The 24396-nt window shown below is 39.3% G+C and overlaps 1 protein-coding gene across 1 annotated transcript in view; it reads right to left on the bottom strand.

Annotated features, from left to right (window-relative positions):
* The window catches only part of col27a1a (collagen, type XXVII, alpha 1a), an 89995-nt gene that overhangs the window by 30453 nt on the left and 35146 nt on the right, over positions 1–24396 (bottom strand). Inside the window, exons 9-26 of the mRNA XM_016681452.1 lie at positions 22381–22434; positions 21908–21952; positions 20690–20743; positions 18514–18558; positions 13141–13194; positions 11103–11147; positions 8817–8870; positions 8411–8455; positions 6654–6707; positions 6205–6258; positions 5070–5123; positions 4925–4978; positions 4632–4685; positions 4466–4510; positions 2742–2795; positions 2590–2634; positions 2404–2457; positions 2265–2318 (exon numbers count right to left, since the gene is read on the bottom strand). Of these exons, the coding sequence (XP_016536938.1) occupies positions 2265–2318; positions 2404–2457; positions 2590–2634; positions 2742–2795; positions 4466–4510; positions 4632–4685; positions 4925–4978; positions 5070–5123; positions 6205–6258; positions 6654–6707; positions 8411–8455; positions 8817–8870; positions 11103–11147; positions 13141–13194; positions 18514–18558; positions 20690–20743; positions 21908–21952; positions 22381–22434 (918 nt within the window). The remainder of the gene's footprint in view (positions 1–2264; positions 2319–2403; positions 2458–2589; positions 2635–2741; positions 2796–4465; positions 4511–4631; positions 4686–4924; positions 4979–5069; positions 5124–6204; positions 6259–6653; positions 6708–8410; positions 8456–8816; positions 8871–11102; positions 11148–13140; positions 13195–18513; positions 18559–20689; positions 20744–21907; positions 21953–22380; positions 22435–24396) is intronic.

Below are 24396 nucleotides of genomic sequence, written 5' to 3'. Positions count from 1 at the left end.
AGAGGCCCGAGGAAAATCAGCTTGAGGAGCTGATTTTATATAAGAAAACATGCCACTTCTGGCTCCTTTTCTCTCTCTCGCTTCTTTTCTTTTTTCTTTATTTTATTGGACTCGATTTACTGGCCGGCCCATTTGTAGAAGACGAACGGAATAATGGGGAATGTTTTGGTCAGACTCCCCAGAACATCTGAGAACAATAAAATCCATTCAGTCTGCCGGCCTCGCAGCGTAGTAGGCACGTCTGACGTCACGAGCACCCAGAAATAAAACATCGACGCTTACAGTAAGAGCTTTCTGTTAGCAGCTTCTCCCATTTTTAGCGATGCCTTCTTTTTTTCCAAAGGGTCTGTTTCTGCTTTGGAGATGAGGAAGAGAGCCAACAGAGAGCTTCCTTTAAAGTGAGAATGTGTACGACTGGTAATGTTCTCGGGGGGGAAATCCAGCTGGCTCCGAGCCAACAGCAGTGATAACTAAATCTTCCTCCTCTCCAAACAGCCATATACACTGAGTGGTCCATAAAAGAAAAAAAAAAGTGAAACATTAAAGTAGCCATTTTTCTGTATTTGAAAGTGTATATAGTGTATAGGTTTGTTTTTCTGACCAACTTGGAGCTTTGTCAAAGAAAACATCTCAACTATGCCTCACATGTGTCTAGACTGAATAAACATTTGTAGCTGTTGAAACAAAAGGGAAGTGTGTGCAGTAAAAAAAAACCTAAGAATAAATCAACTCACAAAGGTGATATTAATTTATGTGCTTTTTTTTTTGGCTGCATGTGGTGGAAAACTAACATGGCGCATCCTCCCGAACAAGCTGGACTTGGTGATGGCAGCACCAGGCTGCAGGGTTGCTTATTTTCTTCCCAGCAGCAGTTAAATAAGAGTTGATGGGAAAATGGATTGAGCAAACGCACAGAGCAATTCTGGAAAGTAATCTGTCAGAAGTTGCACAAGACATGACATGGGGAGAGGTTCACCTTCAAACATTATGGAACGGTTTAAAAGACATTTGAGTATTCACATCGGACTCGAATTGAATTGAGAATTTGTGAAAAGATTTGAAGATAACTCTTCCCATCCTGATATATTCTACACAAAAGAATGCCCCAAAATGTTGGTTTCTGGATGTACAAGGTTAAGGGGCCAATACTCAAAAAGTCCTGCTGCTGAATTTGCAGCAAAATGTTTTATTATTTATTTATTTTTTTTTTTGCAAAATAGTGGGGCTGAACACAAATGAATGCAAACACAATTATCCTCCACTTTCTGTTTGTCTATCACACAAAATCTCCCCCAGATTAATAATAATAAAAAACGTTTGTGGTTGTAATGAGAACAGTTTTAAAAATGCTTAAGGAGTGTGGATCTTTTTGCAAGATAATATATGGAAAAATCCAAGGATTTTCAAACGTTTCACGTACAGTCACAGAATTCATAAATAATCTCGAGTGTTTGTAGCTCCAACAGCCATCATAAAGGATCATGTCCTGCAGAACTAGGGACTAATGCCAATACTCCTGCAGGACTATTCATTTTTTTTCATTCTTTTATTTTTTTTGGAAGATCCTTTTGGCATGTAGGATGATTTAAAACTTTCCGTAGTAATAAGATCCCAATAGCAAAATAAATCATTGTATGGGCTCTCTTGGAATAACCACCCCTTTGTTTGAGCCAGTATTACACCATTTACAACTAGACTTCTTTGGCCATATGGTGAACATGAGATGTAACAGTAAAGGAACGAAATAACTCAAACAGTGGTGGCCTTTGCTTTCCTTGTTGACCTAACTCATTGTCAGCATATACCTTTAGGAAAGTAAGGAAACTTTTTCGCGCTTGGATTATCATAAACTAGCTTAGACCTTCCTTCCAAGTGGGGGGGAAAAAAAAAAGAATTTAGTTTTTTAAACAAGCATTGTGGCAAAACAAAGCCGATAATACATAAAGCTCACTTTAATGGACAGATAATTAAAACAAAGTTTGTGACTGACTGCTGGCCATGTGAATTAGAAGAAATATGGGGGTTAGTTATGATAGCTGCCCAGTAGGTGGCAGTGTACGGAGTTACACTTCAGAATCAGAAGGCCAAGATGAAGAGCTGTGTCCTTTCACAACCCTTGTAATGCAAAGGGTATTATGAAACATTGTGATCTTTAGTGATGAACCACCTTACATCTATACCATATTTAATTTTATGATTGAACATTCTGAGCTATTTAGTGGTATTTGTGAGTTAAATTGATATATTTTTTTTGTTTTTCTTACCGTTGATCCTTTTACTCCGGGTGGTCCGGGAAGGCCCATTTCTCCTCGATCTCCCTAAAATGCACAAGTATGAAATTTAGTTTCAAGTGTAGAAATAAAATAATCCATTTGTTTTCATTTCCTTTTATTTTGGTCTTACCTTCTCTCCTGCCAGCCCTGCCTCTCCCACAGGTCCGATGAAACCCACCAATCCCTGAAATGTAAAAAAAACTCAGCATTGGATGGATGAATGGAAAGAGTTTCCTGGATAAGTGGCTGGGGTGTGTGTGTGGGGGGGGAAGGACCATCATTCAACACAGGAAGGAGCAATGTCAGGAATTCTTACTTGTTCTCCCATGGACCCAACTTTTCCTGGGACACCGGCTTCTCCCTGCAGATGCAAATCCACTGTCATTCATTGAGTTATTATGAAACGTGCATCGCTTCTGTAGTTTTGGAAAATGGAAAAGAATGGCAAATGAGTTTGAGTTTATTCACCTTCACTCCCTCCGGGCCAACCTTCCCAGGAAATCCTTTTCTTCCCATTCTACCCTGAAAAACAAAAAAAGAGCCGTAGAATAACTAACAGTGAGGAACAGACATTCACTAAGAAGTGAACGCATCGTTAACATTCATCACAAACTCTCTGTGAATGGAAAGGGTCTGTTTACGGGATGGGCAGTTTAAAGAGAGATCAGTGGAAAATCTCCAGGGTACACGCTGATGAGGCAGGTAATGCTGACGGGACATTTAGGCAGGCTGCAAAAGTGTTCAGTGACTGAAAACTGTTTCTTTGTTCTTTTTTGTTCGGAACCAGCAATACCTCTAGGTCAGAAATGTCTCAGCCAAACTCCGTGAGACTGAGTGACTCAGTATTTCCAAAGTTTTAGCTCACATAGGTTGGCAGCCGTTTTAAATAGTTAAATCTTACACTTTATTTCACTCAAACAGCCAATAAAAGTCAATTTAGGTTGCAATATGAGGATGAATTGTTGCTCTCCTGGACTTGTGACTTCCTGTTACTTGATTTATATTCATGTCTGCAATTTTATGACCAAACTGATTGAAAAAAAAAAATAAATAAATAAATAAAGAAAAGGTGCAGTGCCAAGAGGGAATGCAAGGAGCATCATCTAAAAAAAATGTACAGTCGCTGGAAAAAAGGAAGGTAAGGATGAAGGCTCATTCCTGTTAGAGCAGTGAATGTACAGGTCTACTCGCGGCACCTGGCCAGGGATAAATCACAGCTCCCGCAGGAGACAAACACTACTTCCCCTCGGACAGAAGACAAGAAACTGAGTCAGATTATGAGACAAGCAGGTGGGCGGAAGGTGGGCAAGCGAGGAGGGAGTCAGACTGATAGAAAGTGCAGAGAAAGAAAGGAAGATTCACAGGTTACATCTGGGATAACAATTAAGTCAGAAAACTAAATTGAAAACATATATAACAGAGAATGTTTTTTCATCAGTTAATAAAATGTCTGAAATAAAAATAAAGTAAAAACCTATATTTGCTATTTCCATTTTCCAGTGTTTTTATATTAGCTATAAATCTGAGTCATCATCTCTGACCATGGTGATGAACGCTATCACCCCCTGGCGGCCAAAGTGAAGGACTACACATGTTGCAATAGAGACTTGCAACGGTCTCAATAAAACGGCAAACACAGTTTCTTTTATTTGTCCTGAGAGATTGAAAAAAAAAAAAAAACTAAACAAAACTTTTTTCATCACGTTACTGCTGTCTATGATTAAAAAAGAGGCACAATAAACTTTTGCATGCACAATTAAATATGAGTACTAACACTGAACTGCATTTAATAAAGACGGCTGAGGCATGACATTTTTACTGACCAATTTATTGATTTCCCAGCAATGTTGCTATAAAGCTACTAACTTTCTTTTTAAAATGACTAAATGCAGGTGCTGATGAACAAACAACACATGAGGACGAAGATATCATTAACAAAACTACAGTAGGAGTCATGTCTGTAATATAGAACAAAACGATTTAATATAATCACTGTGGACAAATTATTTAATGTAGGAATTTGCAGCTAATAAAAAAAAAAAAGAAAACCAGTTTGTTAAACTTATGTGTTAATTTGAAAGGAATAGCCAGATTTGAGGAGATTAAAGAGTTAGCACTTATCATTTCTATCTTAACTTTGTACAATCAAAAAAAAACAAAAAAAAAAAACACAGATTAATTTATTATCTCACCTCAAGTCCTGATGGTCCCGGTGGCCCGATCGGACCCTCGTCTCCCTGGAAACAGAGAACACAGATTTCAACACAGTTTATGTTTTTGGGATATCAAATGTCGCTAGCTGGTGCAATGAAATGTTAATGTCTTCCCTTGATGTTGGGTAGCGTCGGTCAGAATTACCTCTAGGCCAGGAATTCCTCGGGGCCCCGGTAAACCTCTGTCTCCTATTTTTCCCTTGATTGGGGGGGAGAAATGCAGTTGTCATCAATGCTGGGGTGTAAATTAGGGTTTTAACACACAAGTTTCCAGCCAAGGTACAGTAATTCTTAAAAAGTTGATTTCTACTGAGTTTAACAATAGTGGAAATCCCTGCTGTGCCTCAACAAGAACGGAGGGCAAACTGCCATGTTCTGATTGTGCTTTAAGTCATGCTTGTTGAAAGCTGAGCATGTCAAGTGGACGGTTTAACTCACCTTTGGTCCTTCGACGCCGTTCTCTCCCGGTGGTCCCATGTCACCAGGGAAACCCTGTCACCAGCGATAAGAGAACGGCCATCTTTTTTGTTTCAGAGTAACGCTAAACATCCCCAACAGAGCAGATCAAGGTGCAGACACTAACCTCGGGGCCTGGTGGGCCAGGTGCTCCATCGGGACCTTTCTCTCCTAGTTTCCCCTATGAAAACAGTAGCAGAATGAATGTAATGAAATATTTTTGTGCCAGCATTGTGCTCATGTGCAAATGTGAAGTGCTAAAACTTTATTTTATGCTTTTTCTTTTATCCATATGCATACTGCATGACAGAGATACCAGGTGTGCTCAGTTGTCTACCAGATGACAAGGTTTATATTTGAAATGATTTCCCCAGGCCTTAAAAAGAGCAACAGGTCCACAGCATCACTGATCCTCTACCATACTTAACAGGAAGCATGAGGTAAGGGGGCTCCAGGTGAGTTTTTACACCAAACTCAGCTGGGGCCCCATTTGATCTAACACACTTCTAGATAAAGTCTCAAGAAAACATGTTTTTTTCTTTCCTGACAAGCCTCCCAAATACACAAGCACAAAAATATTCTCACCCCTGGCAGAAATAAACTTCAAATTATTCAAGTTGGAAGTTTGTGTCTTGAGACAGACATGGAGGACAATTTACTTCAAATATCAGTTTTTAGTCACATCTGATTAAAAATGCAGGTAAATGACCAGCCTTTTTCATGTTTCTACTGGCATAGTGATAGTTTATCCATCTAGCTTAATCTTTATCTCCCTCCACAGATTTTCTATGAGACTTGAGTCTGACTGGGGCTTTTAAAATGCTCAGGAAACTCGCGAATAACAAATTTAAAGTTCCTAAGCATTATCATCAACTTAAAAGAAGTGAAGTAAAAATTTAAAAGTGCTACAGTTACATTTAATTTGAAGGAATTGTTGGATCAGGTCAGATGAAAATGAAAGGCTTTTTTTTTCATTATCAGGTGTGTCCAATAAAAAAGAACAAAAAAAAAAACCTGATTACTTTTTATGTTTAATAGTAAATGTGCAGCACTTAAAAAGAAAAAAAAAGAAATCACATTAAGAGATTAAGTCATGTTAGCTGCTCTGACTTTAAGCCTTTAGTATAGACCTCAAGTTAAAAAGTGTTATGCAAACATTTTCACATATTAAAGTAAACTTTGTGAGTGCAGTCCGATCAGATCTAACCTGCGGTCCTGGTTTCCCACGAATNCTTTGTGAGTGCAGTCCGATCAGATCTAACCTGTGGTCCTGGTTTCCCACGAATTCCCGGTAAACCTGGAGCTCCTTGGATACCCTAACCGGGGTTAAACAATACACATTAAACAAATAGGATCCAATAAAACTCCTAAACAAAACACTTGATTCCTCTTTAAGGAAACAGACATTAGACATGCATGGTTCTCCTCCCTACACTGTATCTCTTGAGGCCACGTCGGTCTCTGTTGGACTAGGTTTTACTTACACACACAGAGAGACAAATGTGAAAGACTGACATAAGAGTTTCCATAAGGTGGACAGCAGACATCTGGCTAAGTCATTTTGTGGAGGCAGCAGCGCAACAACGGTTGTGTAACAAGGGATATGCATGATTGAAGGCGAGTGTGCACACAGAGGCATAATGAGGTCTAGTCAGTGGGGGGGATTTGTGAGAGGATTTCCACTATAAAATGTGTTGCAGAAGTTGCCTACCTTATCTCCTTTGAACCCAGTCTCCCCCTGCTGTCCAGGAATCCCAACGTCCCCCTGATATGCAGAGAACGATGCAGACGCACAGAGGATGACGGATGAATTGTGGACAACCAATCCATGCAGGATTGTGGACAAAATATAAAAAAAAGAGAGAAAAGTAGAAGAAAAACATTAGGGAAGGGGGCGTAACAGTGTACCTTATAAATACTCTACTTTTTTTCAACATAAAAAACAAATTAGTGCCCCATAAATTGCAACTGTCAATGCACAATGACTGCAGCTCAATGGATAAGCCAAGGTTTTCATGTGGTGTCAATCTGTCTGATAACAGTCGCTTCGTTCCACTCCGCCATGTGTTTCAGAGAGTAAGTCAGAATTCGCCAAATTTAGAACTGCAGCAATTTGCTAAGTTTAGCTCCACTCTGAACGGAGACGACCAAAATGAAATGTTACTATTACTGGTGGAAGAGATGTTTTGAAATCTGTTTGGGTTTCCTCATCTTCTGATTAAACTGTAGATGTTTTTCTGAATCTCAGTCAAACGAACCTGGAACGCTAGCAAATCCTTTATGCGGTTCAACTGAACTCATTTACACTCCACATTTGTAAAATTATAAGAAATCTAATCTCAAACAATCTACAAACTGGATATTAAGAAAGTCTTTTTTCTGATGTAAACATATCAGATGAGTCACTTCATGACATTTTCCATCTCTAATGTGACGCATATCCTTTTGTCATTCAACTGAAAAACATACAAATCTGTAGACGGGGGGAAAACACAAAACAACTGTGACAAATGTTCTCTATAACTGCTAAAAGGACAGACAAACAATGGTCATGGAGGCTGCCAAGAGGCCCCCAGTAATACTAAAGGAACTGCAGGATTTTCTGATTAGTACTGCCAAAATCAACAGTGAGCATCAGCAAATAAGCAAAATATACAATATGAGACACGGAGGTGGCAGCATCATGCTGTGGAATTAGAGTCCTTTTGACTGAGCTAGACTTTCTGACAAGGTGGATTCACTCGTAAGCAGCTATAATAGGCTGCTTAAATTTCTTTGTTTTCCCTCAAACAGACATGCTTGTTGTTCGTCCGGTTGAACAGGATAAATTCATACTATGTCACATCACGTGTTTAGAAAGTACTTCAGGCTCTTTGATTTTTCTGTTACAATAATGTGGCATTTTAACAAAGTGTGCACCTTTTGAGCCACTCTAGGGCCAAATTCAGTTCAAACCAATCCAGTTCATTCTAATATAACTCCATCATACAGTTTTCATTCAAATTCAAATACAAATACATGAAGCAAAATGGCTCCTAATTTCACTGCAGTACAATAGAGCTTTATTTGTGTTTTTTTATGTTGTAATAGTGTTATCTTTAAAAAGTGCACAAGCTTAAATTTTTTAAAGTGCTTCAGAATGTGAAATGTTTCAAAGACCGATCCTTTAAATGGTTGGTCACATTCAGTGTTCAGACGAAAGGTGGAAAATGTAAGATTTCTCGCAAATGCAGATCAGAAAAATAACATGGCAGCCAGGTTTGAAGAAAACCTTCCAAGAGTCTTGTTGTAACAATGTAAATAAAAAAATAAATAAATAATAATAATAATAAAAAAGTCTGTTTTAGTAGTGAATTTCTAATTAAAGTGTGCTTAATATCTAAAGGCTGGGTACATTTGCATACAAAGAGCACATGATAATCACATGCTGCATATAACACAGGCCAATAACAGGAATATTGAGATCACCTTATCACCTTTCAGTCCTGGTTCTCCAGAATTTCCGGGTACCCCCTGGAGAAAAGACCCACATGCAGGTTAGAGTTACAACATACAGTTCGCTTAGACGACAACAGACCAGGAGTGGGTAGTCCGGGTCCTGGAGATGTGTCCCTGCTTGAACACACCTGAATCATGAAGTGGTCGTTAGCGTACGCTTGCAGAATTGGTGTCAGGTTGAGGAAACAAGTCAGCTATTTTATTCAGGTGTGTTGGAGCAGGGCCACACATGATACATGCATGACGTCTGCTTTCAAGGACCAGCAATGACCGTCCTTGCGACTCCAACCATTCTTTTGTTTTATAGCACATTAACAAGCAACCATTGACAAGCAACGCAAGAATGGACTTTCCGTCTGTGCGTTTCAGAGATTACCTTGAGTCCAACCGGTCCGGGAGGGCCCATTTCTCCCACCGGTCCCATATCGCCCTAAAGCCAGGAAAAAGAGAGGGAAAAGACAATAACTGTTTAGTGATAACACATGCATAAAGCAGAGATATGTTCAAAAAACATTCCTTTAGCACTTACACAATGTGAACAGTATCTAATTTTGTTTATCAACTGCAAGAACAAAAATCATTGCTTCCAGATCGTCCATACACATATCACGCTGCAGAGAAGAATGCATGATAATATGCGAACGTTCACAGGCCAAGATTATGATTAATCTCCAGCCTGAAATAAAGGAGTTTTGGCTGCGTGTGTCTAATGTTTGCCTCTTTGAATGGGGCTGTATCTCCACATGTGACAAAGTAGATTATTTAAGAATATGGCACCGAAGAAGTCCCCTAAAACAAATCAGATCCTTTGGCATCGAGACCTCAGATGGAGAAAAGCTTCTTCCTGGTTATTTGGGAACATCTAATGCAGAGGAATGATGTTATGAAGCAGTCCTTTGAAAATGCTTTTTTTTTATTTGAGCTTTTTCACATTTGTCACAAAACAACCACTAGCTCAAATGCGTTTAATTATTTCACTGATGTTAAGTCACGGACCAACACAAAGTAGCATATAATGTAATATATTGTGAAGCAGAGTAGAAGGACACATGGTTTCCAATTGTTTTTTTTGTTGTTGTTTTTTTCAAAAATAAAAATATAAAAACTGCAGCATTTGTGATCAGTTTATATTTTGCAGATGCATTAACTCAGTCCAGTTACAGCTGCAAGTCATTTGACTTTGACTAGACCAAGAACATTCTTTGATTTGATCCCTTACACCGTAGGGGAACTCTTGCCTGCTTCTCTGATTACAGCAATTATTGCCCAGTTTGCCAGTTTAGGAGGACGGCCTTGTCCTGATAGTTTTGGAAGATGCCACACTCCATTTTTGGACGAGTTAAACAATGCCCCACTTCATGTCCAGCGCACTGGGCATCTTGAGCTGGTGCATTTCTTGTTCTTCAGAATATTATTTAGTTCATGATGTTTTCTGACAAACCTCTGATGTCTTAAATTAAATTTCACAAAAATGAAGCTTCTCCATCTATTGGACTGTGGATTTATGTCACTGGATGAGCAAAGGCAACCCACAACCAACAGATATACCGAGAGATTTTGGAGAAACCATTCGCTATTATTGGAGAGTCGACTGTTCCTCCTGCACATTCCGTCCATATTCCCATATCCCATTTGTTTTAATGGGTTTTATCTAGTAAGGGTGGCTGAATACCAACGCATAGCATCTTTTTCATATTTTTGTTCTGAAAGCATTTGGAAACCGTGCATCATGTTCCACTTCGCACTACTTTTTATTGATCTATCAATAAGCCATTGAAGTTTGTGCCTGAAAAATGAAAATATATGGAAATTAAGGTGTAGAAATATTTTTTTTTTCAAAGAGCTGTGAATTATAAGCTACAAAGCTCCTAGGTTTAAATTTAGGCCAGAACAATCTGTGCAGCCAAGAAGCAAAAAAAAAAAAAAAGAAAGAAAGAAAGAAAAAGTTACTTTAAGGACATGGCCTAGAAATTACATTTCTGACACTTGTAATGAGAGACAAGGAGAGAAAACTTCTGTCTTTTGTGTTTGGAGTTGCGTAAACAAGAACAGCTGTCTAGACATTTTCTGCTTTCCTCAGTGGCCAGCCGTCATTTAAAGCTTTCAGCAATGACTCCCCAGAGGAGGGTATTTGTATACTTAAATCATTTAAGTGTGGCTCATTGCTGCTGGTACGGCATGCAGTGGAGTCAGATGGGTGTAGAGGACATGAATGTGGAGTGGGAGCTATAATCAACCAGTCCCCCGATTACAGGCCTTCTACAACCGCTAGTGGCCTAGAATAGACCAGGAGGAGCAGCAGTGACAGCTGAGGATGGGACACAACAAGAGAAACCAGTGAGACATTATAATCAGGTCCAATTATGTGGCTGTCGGGCCGGAGAGGCATACAGGGTAAGGTGATGGGTGGGCGGCCGGCAGCTACTGGACGAAAATAGTTAATTTGAGGAGGATTCCTAAAAAGAAGACGATGCGCTTTGAGAATTTTGTTCGTTCCAACAAACTTTTGAGAACTGTCAACCGTGCCCTCGTCGTTTACAATCGATCCTGGCTCTGTATTTCTAATATGTTCATGGCGACCTTCAGATTGTGGGCGGTTTATCACAAAAGTACCTGGCGGAGTAAAATGACGACGGGATGAAATTGGGGGTGAACTACTCACAATTAGTCCAGGGACTCCGTTCGGACCCGGGGCTCCTAGGCCACCCTAATCAGAGAGGAAAGATGGAAGGAGCAGGAGAGGCACAAGTGTTATTAGCATTAAAAAAAAAACAAAAACAAACAAAAAAAACCCCACGAATTCAGTATTCACTGAAGCTTATGAAAGGCCGACGTGTGCATGTGTTGGTGTGTAAGTATGTGTTAAAGGTAAAGGTGGTGCGGCATGTGAGCCCCATCATCTCATTCCTGATTTTTAAAATATTTAGGTTTGCTACAGCTCAAAAGTTAAGAAGGATACTTTATGGAGCACAAAATATGTATCTCAATGTTAATGGTAGCTTAATCCTTTCTTTAAATCATCAAATATGAACAAAACTAATTTTCTTTTAGTCAAAAAAGTCAACATCTACCAGATAAGTTCAGTAGTCAGTCCTATCAATCACAGACTCTTCCTTCATCAGTGAAGAGTTCATTTGCAATGAAAGACCAAAAAAAAAATAAAAAATTTGTGCAGAAATATATTTTGACCTCTTACTGATTTTCTTTACAGTGGAATGTCACCATTTTTGTGGTTTTGGTAGATTTTAAGCAAGATAAATAAATATGTTAACATGTCTGAGTCATAATTTTGCATTTTGTGGTTCCCAGTTTGACTCCGTGCATCTGCTGCACATCTGTGCTGTTGATTGATAAACATTGCATTTTAAATGCTGTTTTTAGAAATAATTGAATAGATTTGTGTGTACACATTATGTGCACACAAGATGTGTTTATTTTGGCTGTGTGCTGTGCGAATTTTTGGATTTCATGTGTAGCATCTGTTTTTACTGGTTGCTAAATAAATTTCCATTTTATGTCGACTGAATTTTCAATTTTTCCAGCTGCAGATAAAATAATATAAACCACTGATTATCAGAGCTATCACTTTCTAACATATTTATTTACTGTTGTTATTTAAAAAGCAATCAAAAATCTAGAATCTGATCTTAAAATATATTTTAGAGTTAAATTATTGGCTTTTAAGTTCTTGTGATGCAGAATATTTTACATTTTGATGTCGTTCTGCTTCAGGTTTAGCAGAATTGCTTCCAAGTGGCTGAATGTGTTATTTCGTAACCACAGGGGAAAGCGTAGGAGCCTTTATTCGGCCAGGTGTCTGGCAGTGGGCAACAATAAACGGTGGAGGGGCAGACCTGTCTTACTCTGTAAGCTCCTTGTATTAAATGGCCTTTGCAACAAAGGGATGAAATGATGAAAAAAACGTTTTGAAAGCATACAATTACATATGCCCAAGTATAACTTTGTGATAGTAACTGGCCCCTTTCTAGTTGGATGACAATACTTATTCTCAGAAAAATACAGAGTAAGAATCTAATAAGACGAGGTATTAGAGTAAATCCCTTATCTGGAAGCCCAAACCATTGGGGGAGTGAAGCTGGTGTTTTTCTCTAAACATAAATGCACCTTATGTTCATTATTCAATTATAGGTGGGTCAAACTGCAAGTTGCTGGCAGTCTTGCATTTTTCCATTCAGGCAGAAGAAGTGGCACATTTGTAAAAAAATTACAGTGAATATACAGAAAATACTATTTGCATGTGATCTCGAAAGGCTGCATTGCTGAATTACATGCAATTACTCATACTGACATCTTATTACATCATTTGGTGTTTTCGGGATATGAGGTTGTAAAAAGGTCTACATGTGTGGTGGTGGACGGCTCACAGTAGTGAACGGAAACTGCTCACCACTTAACAGTGTGGGCTTTTTGAAATTGAAAGCCAACTTAAATTGTTTTCAACAGACCCAAAGCATGGGATGAAACTGAAAACACTAGTAAATCTTGTCCTGGGTAATTTCAAACAAGACAGAGAAGACAAATGGGTAGAAAGCCACATCATATAGCCAGCAGCTAAAACGCCGGGGGGAACATGAGTCTGTGTGCGCGGCTCGGAGCTAAGCTCTCACTCTCAGCTCGTGTGTGTAAAAATGTGGACCGGAAATGGTTTTACGTGTGTGGTGGGTTAATGTGGAACATACTGGCTCTCCATCTGGTCCAGGTGGCCCTCTCTCTCCAAAGTCCCCTGGAAACCCCTGAGAACAAAGAGAACAACTTCAATTCTATGGAACCATTAGGTATGTAAGAAATGAATTTGCTACCACTTGGTGGCGACAAAAACAAGCAATTAGGGTTGCTTAGATTGATAACGTGACGTTTAAAAAAAAAAAAAAAAACTTGGACGTGAATTACACATCCAGCATTTTACAGATTGTTGTCAGCTTTTACAATAGTGCTTGATATTAGGTTAGGTTTTTTTTTTTGCTTAGTATTCGTAACTCAGTAACTTTTGTAAAACATATCAAGAAGTTAAAGGACTAGGTATTAGCTAAGTATGAAGGCATAGACAAATCTTTAGGCATGCCTGCTAAAGATGTGTAAAAAATAAAAAATAAAAATAAGATAAATTCTATTGGTACATTTATTCAGTGACGAAAAAAATATTTGTATATTCATATGTATCTTGCTATGACTCACAGTAAGCAGGACAGTAGAGGAGGAGAAAAAAATCAGCACTGTAACAAAGAGTGGCGTCTCTGGGTCACCAAGTCTCCATAGCAACCATTAGACGATATCTCTATGCCAACCGGTTGTTCGGAAGGGATTGCATCCCTTTCATTTTCTGTCCTAACACGCAAAAACGTAAACATGTGGAGTTTGCTAAATGCAACTGTGATTTTCATTGGAACCGTGCGGTTTGGTCAGAAGAGACTGACTGTACAGCACAAGTAACCTTTGACGTTCGTTTTACACAAAGGCTTGCTGCAAGTGAACGCAAAGCAAATCATTTCGATCCCCATCGCCAAGGCAGAACATTTCCAAATACCGCTTTAATAACAAAATCTTACAATTCAAATTTAGACAAACATTTACCTGTTTAATCTTTTTGCTGAACAAATAAAGCTCTGTTGCTGCAAAAGTAATTGTAATAATGTTACCAGGTCAACTGCTTAAAATGAGCCTGTTATGGTCCTATTAAAAGCATTAAATCTATTAACTTTAGGGTGTAGGTAGCTTGTTGTTGGTAACTTTAAACTTTAGATGGGGAGAAAGTGAGCCAAGCAATTATTCTGTCCATTTAGCAGTAATCGGGAGGCTAATCTAAGCTTTACAAAACATTGGTGCTGGAGCAGAGAGCAACCACATCTGCAAAAAGCCCTACCGCTAACAGCTTTGGTACCGAGACGATTCAGCGCTCATAATGACTACTTTTCACTACGCTGGCCTCGATGCATTGTTTTAACATGATAATTACTGTGACCTCCAGATAATGTCAGTTATTTCTGTCGGAGCGGAGATTGCTCAGATAAAGTGCATGTATGTTTTATTTTAATCGTTGAGTCATCTTAGAAACACAATCTCCCGACTAAATGTAGCTCTTTGTGTTTGACATTTCAATTCGAAGCAAAATGAGTCAGGGAGAGGTTTTGTTTTTCATTTAATTTAATAGAGGAGGGAAAAAAAAAGGATCATTGAGACTCTTCATGAACCAACAAAAAAACATGGAAAATATAGTGTGAGTGACTGGGAAGCTTAAAGAAGAAATGCAAGTGTGATGGAAATCAATTAAGTGTTGGTGATTTTTGTGTGACAAAGCAGACAGATGTGATGCAAATCTGCTTTTTTTTTTTTTTTGCCCGTATGCAATCCATATTCGAATTCTTCTGCTAATCAGAACAGTCCATGTCCGATCTTTTCACCCAGGAAAAAAAGCCACTTCCATATGTGCCATTAAATCAGATAGTTTGTTTCTGATTATTTTCAAAGCGCCTGCCGTCAGACTGGTCATGCCACATTTTATCCGACTTTTACGTCATCAGTACGCGACATGCGGCATGCATCCAGATGTGAATATTTGCTGAAAACTGTATCTATGAAATTATGAAAGCGGTGCATCACATTCCAGTCCCACCACTCCTGACTCTGAATACACATCCAAACAGACTTCTCTGCAGAAGTTGCAGAAAATGCCACAGAAAAGTCTGCTGCTGTTAGTTGCGCTTCATTTTTATAAGCTCCTTTCGTCTCGTTGTGATCTTGTGACAATACTGTCAGCTCCCATTGCTCAATAGACTTTAAAACATATATGTCTGGACTCATTGTTACTTCTGGAAACATTACGCTGTTGTGTGACATCTAAGTTCTTCTTCTGCACATGTGAGTTGTAAATCATTCGTACAGATGTTTGATCGTGGTCGCATTTAATTAATAAGTAATAATTGGATTTTGGCAAAAAAAAAAAAAATCAAGAGCTGTGTGAACAGAGCTTTAGTGACCCAAAAGCTGAGGAGCTTAGGTTCTTTTACTGGGGACATAAAAAGAGCTATTGGCATGTTGCAAAAATAATTCAAAACAAATTGTATACATCTCAGGATAGCTCAGTACTAAGTTCTGTAAAACGTTTGAAAACTGTTACTATCTTAGTCAAATTTGCTTAAATTCCTCTTATTTTGAAATAGCTAGTTATAGAAAGTTAAGGATGATCCATTAAATAGCTTAAACTTAAATGTTTACTGTCATCTGAAGTATTTCACATGATCTGTTCTCACTCTCACTTTCTACCTCCATTCACCGTGTAAACAGTTCCCGGCTTCCTTATAAATAACATGACAATAGTTTGAAAGGCCATGAGGTTCACTTAAACCACAGAGGTCTTTTTAGGGATTAGTTATTTTCAGACCCCAGAGGTCAATTTTGTCCTTGACTCTAAGCTGCTCATTAATTACAGCCTCCATCAGAGACTTGAGGCCCCGTTTGCACGGAGCACCGTTTGTTAGAAACCCTAGCATGTTTGTTGCAATCCAGCTGCATGTTTACATGTCTCCAAGTTGATCGGATTCTCAGACGGCAAGACGTTTTGAAACCAGGTCGGGGTAATAGTTTTCGGGAAGTACTCTGGATTTGTCTGAAATTCAAATTCAAAAGAGTTATTTACGGCAGGTCAGATATGAACTGCTTAAAACATCTGAAGATAGTCTTACTTTAAAAATCCTGGAATAATTACTTTAAGGAAACCTTCTCCCTCATGTAACATAAAAAAAACCCTTTTATTCAGTAACAACTTCAAACAGATTCATGCACAATTAAAAAAAAAACGACACTGAGTTTGACAACAGGGAAAGAGAACTGCCAAAAAACCAAATAAAGATATATTTAAAAAACAGAAGCATCAAATTGAGAAGGAGAACTGCTGGGAAAGTTGTTGCACGCTCTCGATCGTTTTCGATGTATCTGGGTCTGTGGGAAATGACAGAACGTGTGTCTGCGTGCGCGTGCTTCCTTGAGAGAGAACAAGCACTGCAGTTATGGTCATTAAAATGTCTGGCTCAGGTTTGAACAGTTCTCCTGTTTTTCCTCCTGGAAGACGAGGGCGATCTCTTAAGGATCATCTGGCCAAACGGCCTCACGCTCCGTTTTTTCCTACACGAGCAATTAGGTGCGGATTCCAAAACCACTGAAATTACATAACTCCTCCTGACACCTTCTTCTCACCTCCTCCGTAAACACAAACAAACCTATAGCCATCGTGTTGAACACAGTGATGCCTCAAACGCACAGCTACTGCTGTCATACATCATCTGCAATGTGCTGCAGGAAGGGAGCGATACAAATGTGACGGCAACTCTTCTATGCAAAAGTTTTTAGCTTTATATGATCTGTGAAACAACCAGAAGAAATGGTTTTTATGGCAGAAACGTGTCAGTCTGCCAGCCTTATAGAAAACGTGTATGCAGAAAAGGCATCTCCAACACTTTAGTAAAACGCAAACAAAGCCACAAAAATGTTATAAAGCGTCCATACTGCCGTCCTAAGGAGCAATGTTTTCAGAGTTTAATTGTCGCTTCTAAAAGCTTCACATTAGGAACCTCCCGCCCGTCTCGTTAGAGTGTTCAGAAGTTTTGGCAACACAAATATCATATTTACTGAAAAGTCAATAAGCAACAGCTGCAAAATGATCTCAGCGGTGTGTTTTGGGGTTACACAGTTCAATGCATTCTTTCAGACTGACTTTAAACACTACTTAACACACACACACACAAAAAACCCCTGCAACCAGCAAACTCCTCACTGTGCATAGTGGCAAGATAAACATAATCCACTTCCAGCAAGAGCTGCTTTAAAATTTTAAAACGTTGGATGCAGAGCATGAAGAGCATGTTTTTTTTTGTCTTTCCTATTTTATTTGAAGAGAAAGTACAAGAAATATGCCTCTGCGAAAGGGTATTTAACACGTTGAAAAGTATTACCTGTGAAAGAAATACAGTTATAATTACTGCATTAGTTACATTAGTGAAGTGTCCATACATTTGTGAAAATGTATTATTTCTTTGTTGGGGAGTTTTTTGTTTTTTTTTCTGAAGTTGTTCAGTTTACTTAAAGGCTGAATTTTTCAAAGCTAATTATGACATCATACCGCTGCCTTAAAAGATGAATTTATTTCAAGGCAGATTGTGGAAGGTGTGGGTCATTTTTACAATACAAAGCAATAGTTTTTATTCTCGCATTACCCAAGACTCCTTATCTCTAGAGGAAATGTACAATGAATTTGCCCGAGTATCAGTGAGTACCAAGTGGAGAGAAGGGCCATTCTTTTGTGATGAAAGATAACTTCATTGACATATTTGTGGCCTTTGTGCTCAGCACTCTTTTCTCACACTGTGAATACATGTTTTATGTCTAAGCAGCCTTAAACAATGTGTGCTTTCACTAGTCTTTAAAATTGGCTAATTACACCACACAAAAGTTGCTAGATTTGTCAAAAGTTGCTTTGTTTGAAATGTCACTAAAGTGGGTCTGAAAATGTACTAAATATAAAAACAAATTGGGAACAGTGGCAAGCACTTCGAATTTTGACTTCAGTGGATTTTCTGTTGATTTTTTAAAATCTTTTTGGAACTTAAAAATTCAAACTTTTGCCAAATTTCTAGTGCCAATGTATAAGAACAGCATTTATTAACTCAAAAGTAAAAAAAAAACAAAAAAACCCCCTAAAACAACAAAAACCTCTTGTGTTACTGTCAACGTGTCGTTCAGTGCGGAGATACTTAAAAAAACCTTTTTTGAAATGGTATTGGTTATGAAAAGTTGAGAACCTCTGCATTAGTGTAACACATCTTTGTCAGTATGATTTCCACATGAGTGTGATATTTGAGTTTTACTTTATGCAAACTGCAAACTTTGGTTCACGTGATGGATCATGATTTATGGTTTACATGTCTGTGAGGTGTGGAAGTGGTTTTAATAAACACGTCCAGTAAAAAAAAAATATATATATACACATAAAAGCTTATCATAACACACATGATCACATTTAAGAATGATTATCTGTAAAGTATGTTGAGACAAAACTTTACCGGCCTACCCATCTTGCCCCTCTTCCCTGGTTCACCCGGAATTCCCTGAAAATCCAAACGTCGGGATGGCAGAAAGAGAGAAAAAAAGAATTCAAGAAGGACAGAAAAGAAAGACACAGAAGATGAAGTCAGTGAAAAATACGCAAAAGACATATCACAACTAAAAATGCTCACGGGCGGCACTGATTTGAGCTCCAAACACACCATTAAAAAGCTGCGGCATTAAGTGTCTCCCGCTTCATCCGTCGCCAGATGTGAGGAGCAGCTGACTGCAGCCCGTTAAGCATGCTTCCTTATGCAGGGTTTTCTACACTTCTATTGAGAACAACCACAAGTTTCTCTGGGGTAGACAGGCACTGTAGGGTTTATGACCCATTTTGTTGTCTGGTGATGAAGGGGTCCTGATTACAGCCTCCCCCGCTGTGACGCAACTCCCCAACCCACCCAGATCATGCTATAACTTGGCTAATCGCTTTGTCTTTTCGAGGCTGTACACAAGCAGTGGGCGTGGAGTTCAGGCAGTTCAAAGGTTTCAAGCGGGGGGTTTTATCATATGAGTCATCAGCACTCCCACACACCAACATCCTAGACAGCTGGAAATTACATCTCCTGTTATAACAACTTCAAAACAGCTGAATGGAATTGGCAGGAGAGCCATCGTTTTTTTTTTTTTTTTTTTATCTCAATGGGAAATTGCAGTGCCTTACAAAAGTGTTCATGCATCTCAAACCTTTTCACATTTTTGTCATATTACAACCACAAACTTCAATGTCTTTTATCAGAATTAGATGTAAAAAAATAAATAAATAAATAAAAAAATCAACCCCCGTTAGATAACGATTGTAAAATGTAAGAAATGTGATGAACGGCTCAAAACTTTTTGCAAAATTATGATCTAAAAAGTCTTCACTCTGACACCCACGTGCAAAATCCTGTGCAACCAACTGCATTCAGAAGTCAAAAATAAAGACCACCTGTTGATCTTCATATAAATACAGCTGTGCTGTGGAGTCCTCAGAGGAGCGCGAGGGAACATTAGTGAAGAAACGACGCCAAAAAGTCCAAGGAATACACAAGGCAGTTCAATAATAAAGACATGGAGAAGCTTAAAGCAACGGTAAGTTAAAAAGCTAAAAAATGGCAGGTCAAAACAAAAAAAGTCCACTTCAAAGTTTTCCACAAGCCGCTGCAAACGTATACAAAAGGATGAAGATGTCTCTCTTACAGTACTACATGGTGGTGTCAGCATCATGCTATGGGGATATTTGTGTGCTGAACAGATTGGACTGTTCTGGAGGAAAACTGCTTAGAGACTCGAAACACTTGAGGTTTCTTCACCGTATCTCAACCAGAGGCGCCGTTCAGAGGTTTAGACCAAGGAATGTTTTGTGCTAAAATGTCCTGGCCAAAGTCCAAACCTAAATTAGAATTGAGATCGAGCCTAAAAACATCCAACATGACCCGGCATGAGGCCAGAAGCATTGTGTCCGACCCGACCAGTTAACTTTAAATACAGTCCTGAGCCTGAAGTAAACCCGACATATTTTATCTAAGCTTCTATGGCTTTTGTGTTTAGACCACATTTTGAGTAAACAGTGTAACTTCTCCTGTTTTTAGCGTTGGTTTAATGTCATACTGCTCTATTTTGTTGCTTGTTGTAACAGCAGGATGAGCCAAGCACAAATCAGTTTGAAGTTTGCCTCAAATCTCTGCTGCTTCTTACAGTTTGAGGAACTTTTGCCTCCTACTTGCTTTCTTTATTCCCTCAACAAGTTAAACTATCTACCTCTCTATTTCGACAATATAAGTAGATTAACACAACGTTATATCGTGCTTTCATGTTTGCCGTTTTATGTGCTGTATGTATTGCAGGCTTTTTAAGCACGCCACAGAAGCCCGAGTCCAACCCGAACCTGACTGTAAAGCAAATAATTCTGGCTCAACACCAGCCCAAAATCCAGTCCGGGCTCAGGCCATCTGTAATTGCAATAGAATCTTATTTTACAAAGTACTATAAAAAAAAAGCATCCATCATGCAAAATCCCAGTAAAATACATTAAAGTTTGTGGTAGTAACAATAGAAAATGTGACAAAGTTAAAGAATGTGGATTAAGGTCCACTTGGTCAGCGTCTGTCTGACAGTACTTGAGAGTGTGTACATTCGAGAAGAACTCACTCTTTCGCCATCGGGGCCAGGCAGGCCAAAAAGGCCTGGGATTCCAATGAAACCCTGCAGGAGAAAAGAGAAGAAAGCAAGGGCACAGTTGTGAGTGCTTCGACCCAATACAAGCAGCTAGGAGAAGAGCAGCTCCCTTCAGCTCTGAGGCTGGGTTTCAGGGCCCGACATTCCAGCATGGGGTGGGCTTCCATGAAGAACCAAGCCATGAGGCAAGTGTATATGCCCATGGACTGCATGGTGCTGGCTTCCACGATGTAGTCCAAGGGCACATACCCTCACGCCAGGGATCTCTGAAGATAACCGTGGGCGACACACTGGGCTGTCAGTGCAGTGGAGACAACACACACACGCACACACACACGCGCGCACACACACACGCGCACACAGAGGAAAACAAGCACAAACGTCACAGTTGAACTGTAGGGGAACAGTCGAGATGCGTGTTATTGATGAGCATGAACCTGAGCAGGTTTACATTTGCACAATGTGGAATATGCACCAAAACGGGGAGGGGAAATGTGAAAAGGTGGCTCAGCGAGAGTGTGTGTGGGGGGGTGGGTTGAAGGGACTAGAATGCCTCCTTAAGACAGCAGGGCCTCATACGGAGCTTAAACAGGAAATTCCAGCCTTCGGGGGCAGGGAAGACTTTGGACAAGCCAAGGAGAGCTGATAAAGGACCTTTATAGGAACACAACACAGAAATCAGTTTGTGTCCTCATCTGTGTTTCTTTCTGTTTGTATGCAGAAGCTTATTGACTAACAGACTTTCAAAAAGGCTACTGTATGAACCAACACGGTGTTTACGCCTCGTGTGAGGGCGCTACCTTTCTAGCCCACTATTAATAGCGGCGCGTACTGCACGGGTGACCGAGATTATGTTTATGTGTGCAGAGGTGGATGCTGGAGCACTAAGTACACGCATTCTTTTCATGCATGCATGCATGTGGATGTTGTTTCACTGAGCTACACAAGCATGCTTTCATGCGGCACCACATTTACAGCATAAAGGACTCGTAGTGTGAGGCGCTAAACTCCCCCCCAAAAAAAACCTTCTGTGGCTAAACAAAGATTTACGTGCCCCCCTTCTACAAACATTGTGGAGAGAGAAGTGCCAATGAGCTGCCTTGCTGATCATCGCTTTAACTAATTACGCCAAAGCACCACATTTTATAATTTTATCAGATAAAATCAAACTTTAACGGCACGTCCCCTTACCCGAACGCCTTTCAGCCCTTTTGGTCCAATAGGTCCCGGTAAACCCTGAGAAGTAAGAAGAATGAACACAAATTTAACACCTTAATTTTTTTCTGCTCCATACATCAAGAGAACAAGCCTCTGTCTAAACCTGCTCTAGCTCTGGGGTGCACAATAATTGTTGATACAATATAAAAACATGACATTTCCTCCATACAAAGCAAAAGACACATTCAAAATAATATGTGGGGAATCAATTCTATCTCATGTCTGATAAATGCTCCAGCTGAGCATCCCGGTAAGGGAGAGTGCAGCTATTAATGCTGAACATTTTCTGACTTAATGTAGGTAACCTGCTTAGTGTTTTCCAAGACTTTTTTTTTATTTTTTTATTCCAGGTCATCTGACCAGTATAAACTAATTCCACTCTGGCTCTCTGCCTTTCTTTGGCCCTGACCACAACTGTACCAGTCACAGCAGAGGATTCACTGCACCTGCCTGCCAGGATAACCTTTGGCACCTGGGCTTCCGATTGGACCCTGCTCTCCCTGGTGGGTGGAAAGAGAAAGAAAGAAGTGGAAGGAAGAGAAAGAGAAGTGGGACAGATGAACAACATGAACACAACTACGACTTGATTTGTAAATCCTAATCAAGATATGGTCCAAGTTATAAGTCACATAAGCAGGTACTTGAGGAGCCCCAAAGAACACTCAAACTGCTTTATACAAATCAGTGATAAATGTTACACGTAAAATAGTTCGGTCAGACTGTGAGGACATTTTTCAAGAGGAATAAATCTTTATTAAACAAGTGATTTTACCAGAAATGTACCAATGACTTGTTTGATGCACTGGATGATTCTACACCTGACTGACTTTAATCTGTGGTCAGCATATTGGAAGCTAAATATCCTGTGGTTTTCCAGTCAGTGATCGGATTTTACACAACTTGTAATGACGATATCCCAGTGTGAAAGTTGTTGCTGTGTGAAAAAAGCTCAAAGCTATCCATTTACAGCAAGTATTTTCAGGATATAGTGAAATAATTTAGATTTTCTAGAACAAGAGTGAAACCCCGTTCATCTGTGATGCTGTCTAATAGATACTGCTTTACTGCACATCCCGCGTCATGTCATATCTGCTACTTAAATAAACGACAAATCATTCTTCACAGTGAAAAATCCTCTTAATGCTTCTTTATAGTAACCATGTATGAAATAAATGACTCAAAAATCTAACCTGTACCAGTAAATCTTAGCTTTTTCCATTCAGATATTTCATGTTTCAATATGGTTCATTTCTACATTTAGATTCCCCACTAATGTCTTATAAAGGAGTGAATAATATCTGCTGCAATTGCTTTTAGTTTGGGTTTATTTATTAAACAATTTTGTACTGTAAATTTGTAAATGCAGATGTACTACAATGCATAGGCGTTTCAACATTATTTAATGCATTTAAAGTTAGCTTCAAATCATATTAATGCCCAAAAATCAGTTTCATAACTTACTAAAATCAATCTCCAGAGTAAATATGTCTCTTTCCAGGGAACTACATACTAAACTAAATATAATTAAAGTTTGATTTGACTAAATTTCTGATCTTACTAGACCATCAGAAATTTTATGCACAAACAAAACAATTCAGTGGGTTGCAGTTCACTACCAATGTGTGAGCTACATTACAGTGATGCATAGAGAACATTATCTGAATGATGGAAGTTGATGGACCTCCAGTTAAAATTTTTTGGCACCATGGACTGAAATGAAATTCTTCTGTTTATTTCTGTAAGAGGTCTAAGCATTATAAGCCATAAAATACATTGTTTCACTAATCAGGATAATTCCTAGACTTCTCTACCAGCGATTGCATAAGATGAGGATGGTAGATAATTAGCTTTGCAGAGTCTCATAATGCATCGCGATGACTTATGGATGTGCTTAAAACCACATTACAGCCGTTGCCTTTGATGAAAGCTGTTCTTTTCTCCTCTCTTTCCCAAATGTTTCCTGTCGAGGACCCTGCAGATGCTGATTAGGAGGTTATGCGTGTTTATGTAACTTCTGGAAAGCATAACAAACACACACTCAAAGCAGGTTGTGTCCGAATGTCACAGAGAACCAGTATCCGTGTATAACTTCCTTTGACGCAGCCCACACTTGCCACTTGCCGTTCCCTCTCCTGGATAAATATAGTGCATAATGCTGCTAGTTAGAAGGAGACAAGGCTTTGGCCAGGGCTGGATTCAGATCTTCAACTGGCCAGCAAAGAGGGAGGGCGGGTGTGTGTGTGTTTGCATGTGGGAGTGTGTGTGTGTGTCAGAGGAGCGAGGGGTGTTGAGGGCTCAGCCAGACGTACATTACAGTAACAAAGTCAGCAGAACTGCATGAGCACCAGCTGGCTTGTGGAGCGCACAATGCCAAACAGTTGTGCCTGTTAGTCAGACGCCGGTGGTGCTATGGTGATTCAAACTGCAAACTCACACCATTACCATCATCCACATCATCATAA

This window comes from Poecilia formosa, unplaced genomic scaffold (assembly GCF_000485575.1).
Source record: "Poecilia formosa unplaced genomic scaffold, Poecilia_formosa-5.1.2 Scaffold282, whole genome shotgun sequence".
Taxonomy (NCBI): Eukaryota; Metazoa; Chordata; class Actinopteri; order Cyprinodontiformes; family Poeciliidae; genus Poecilia; species Poecilia formosa.
This window is presented reverse-complemented; position numbering and strand designations above follow the sequence as displayed.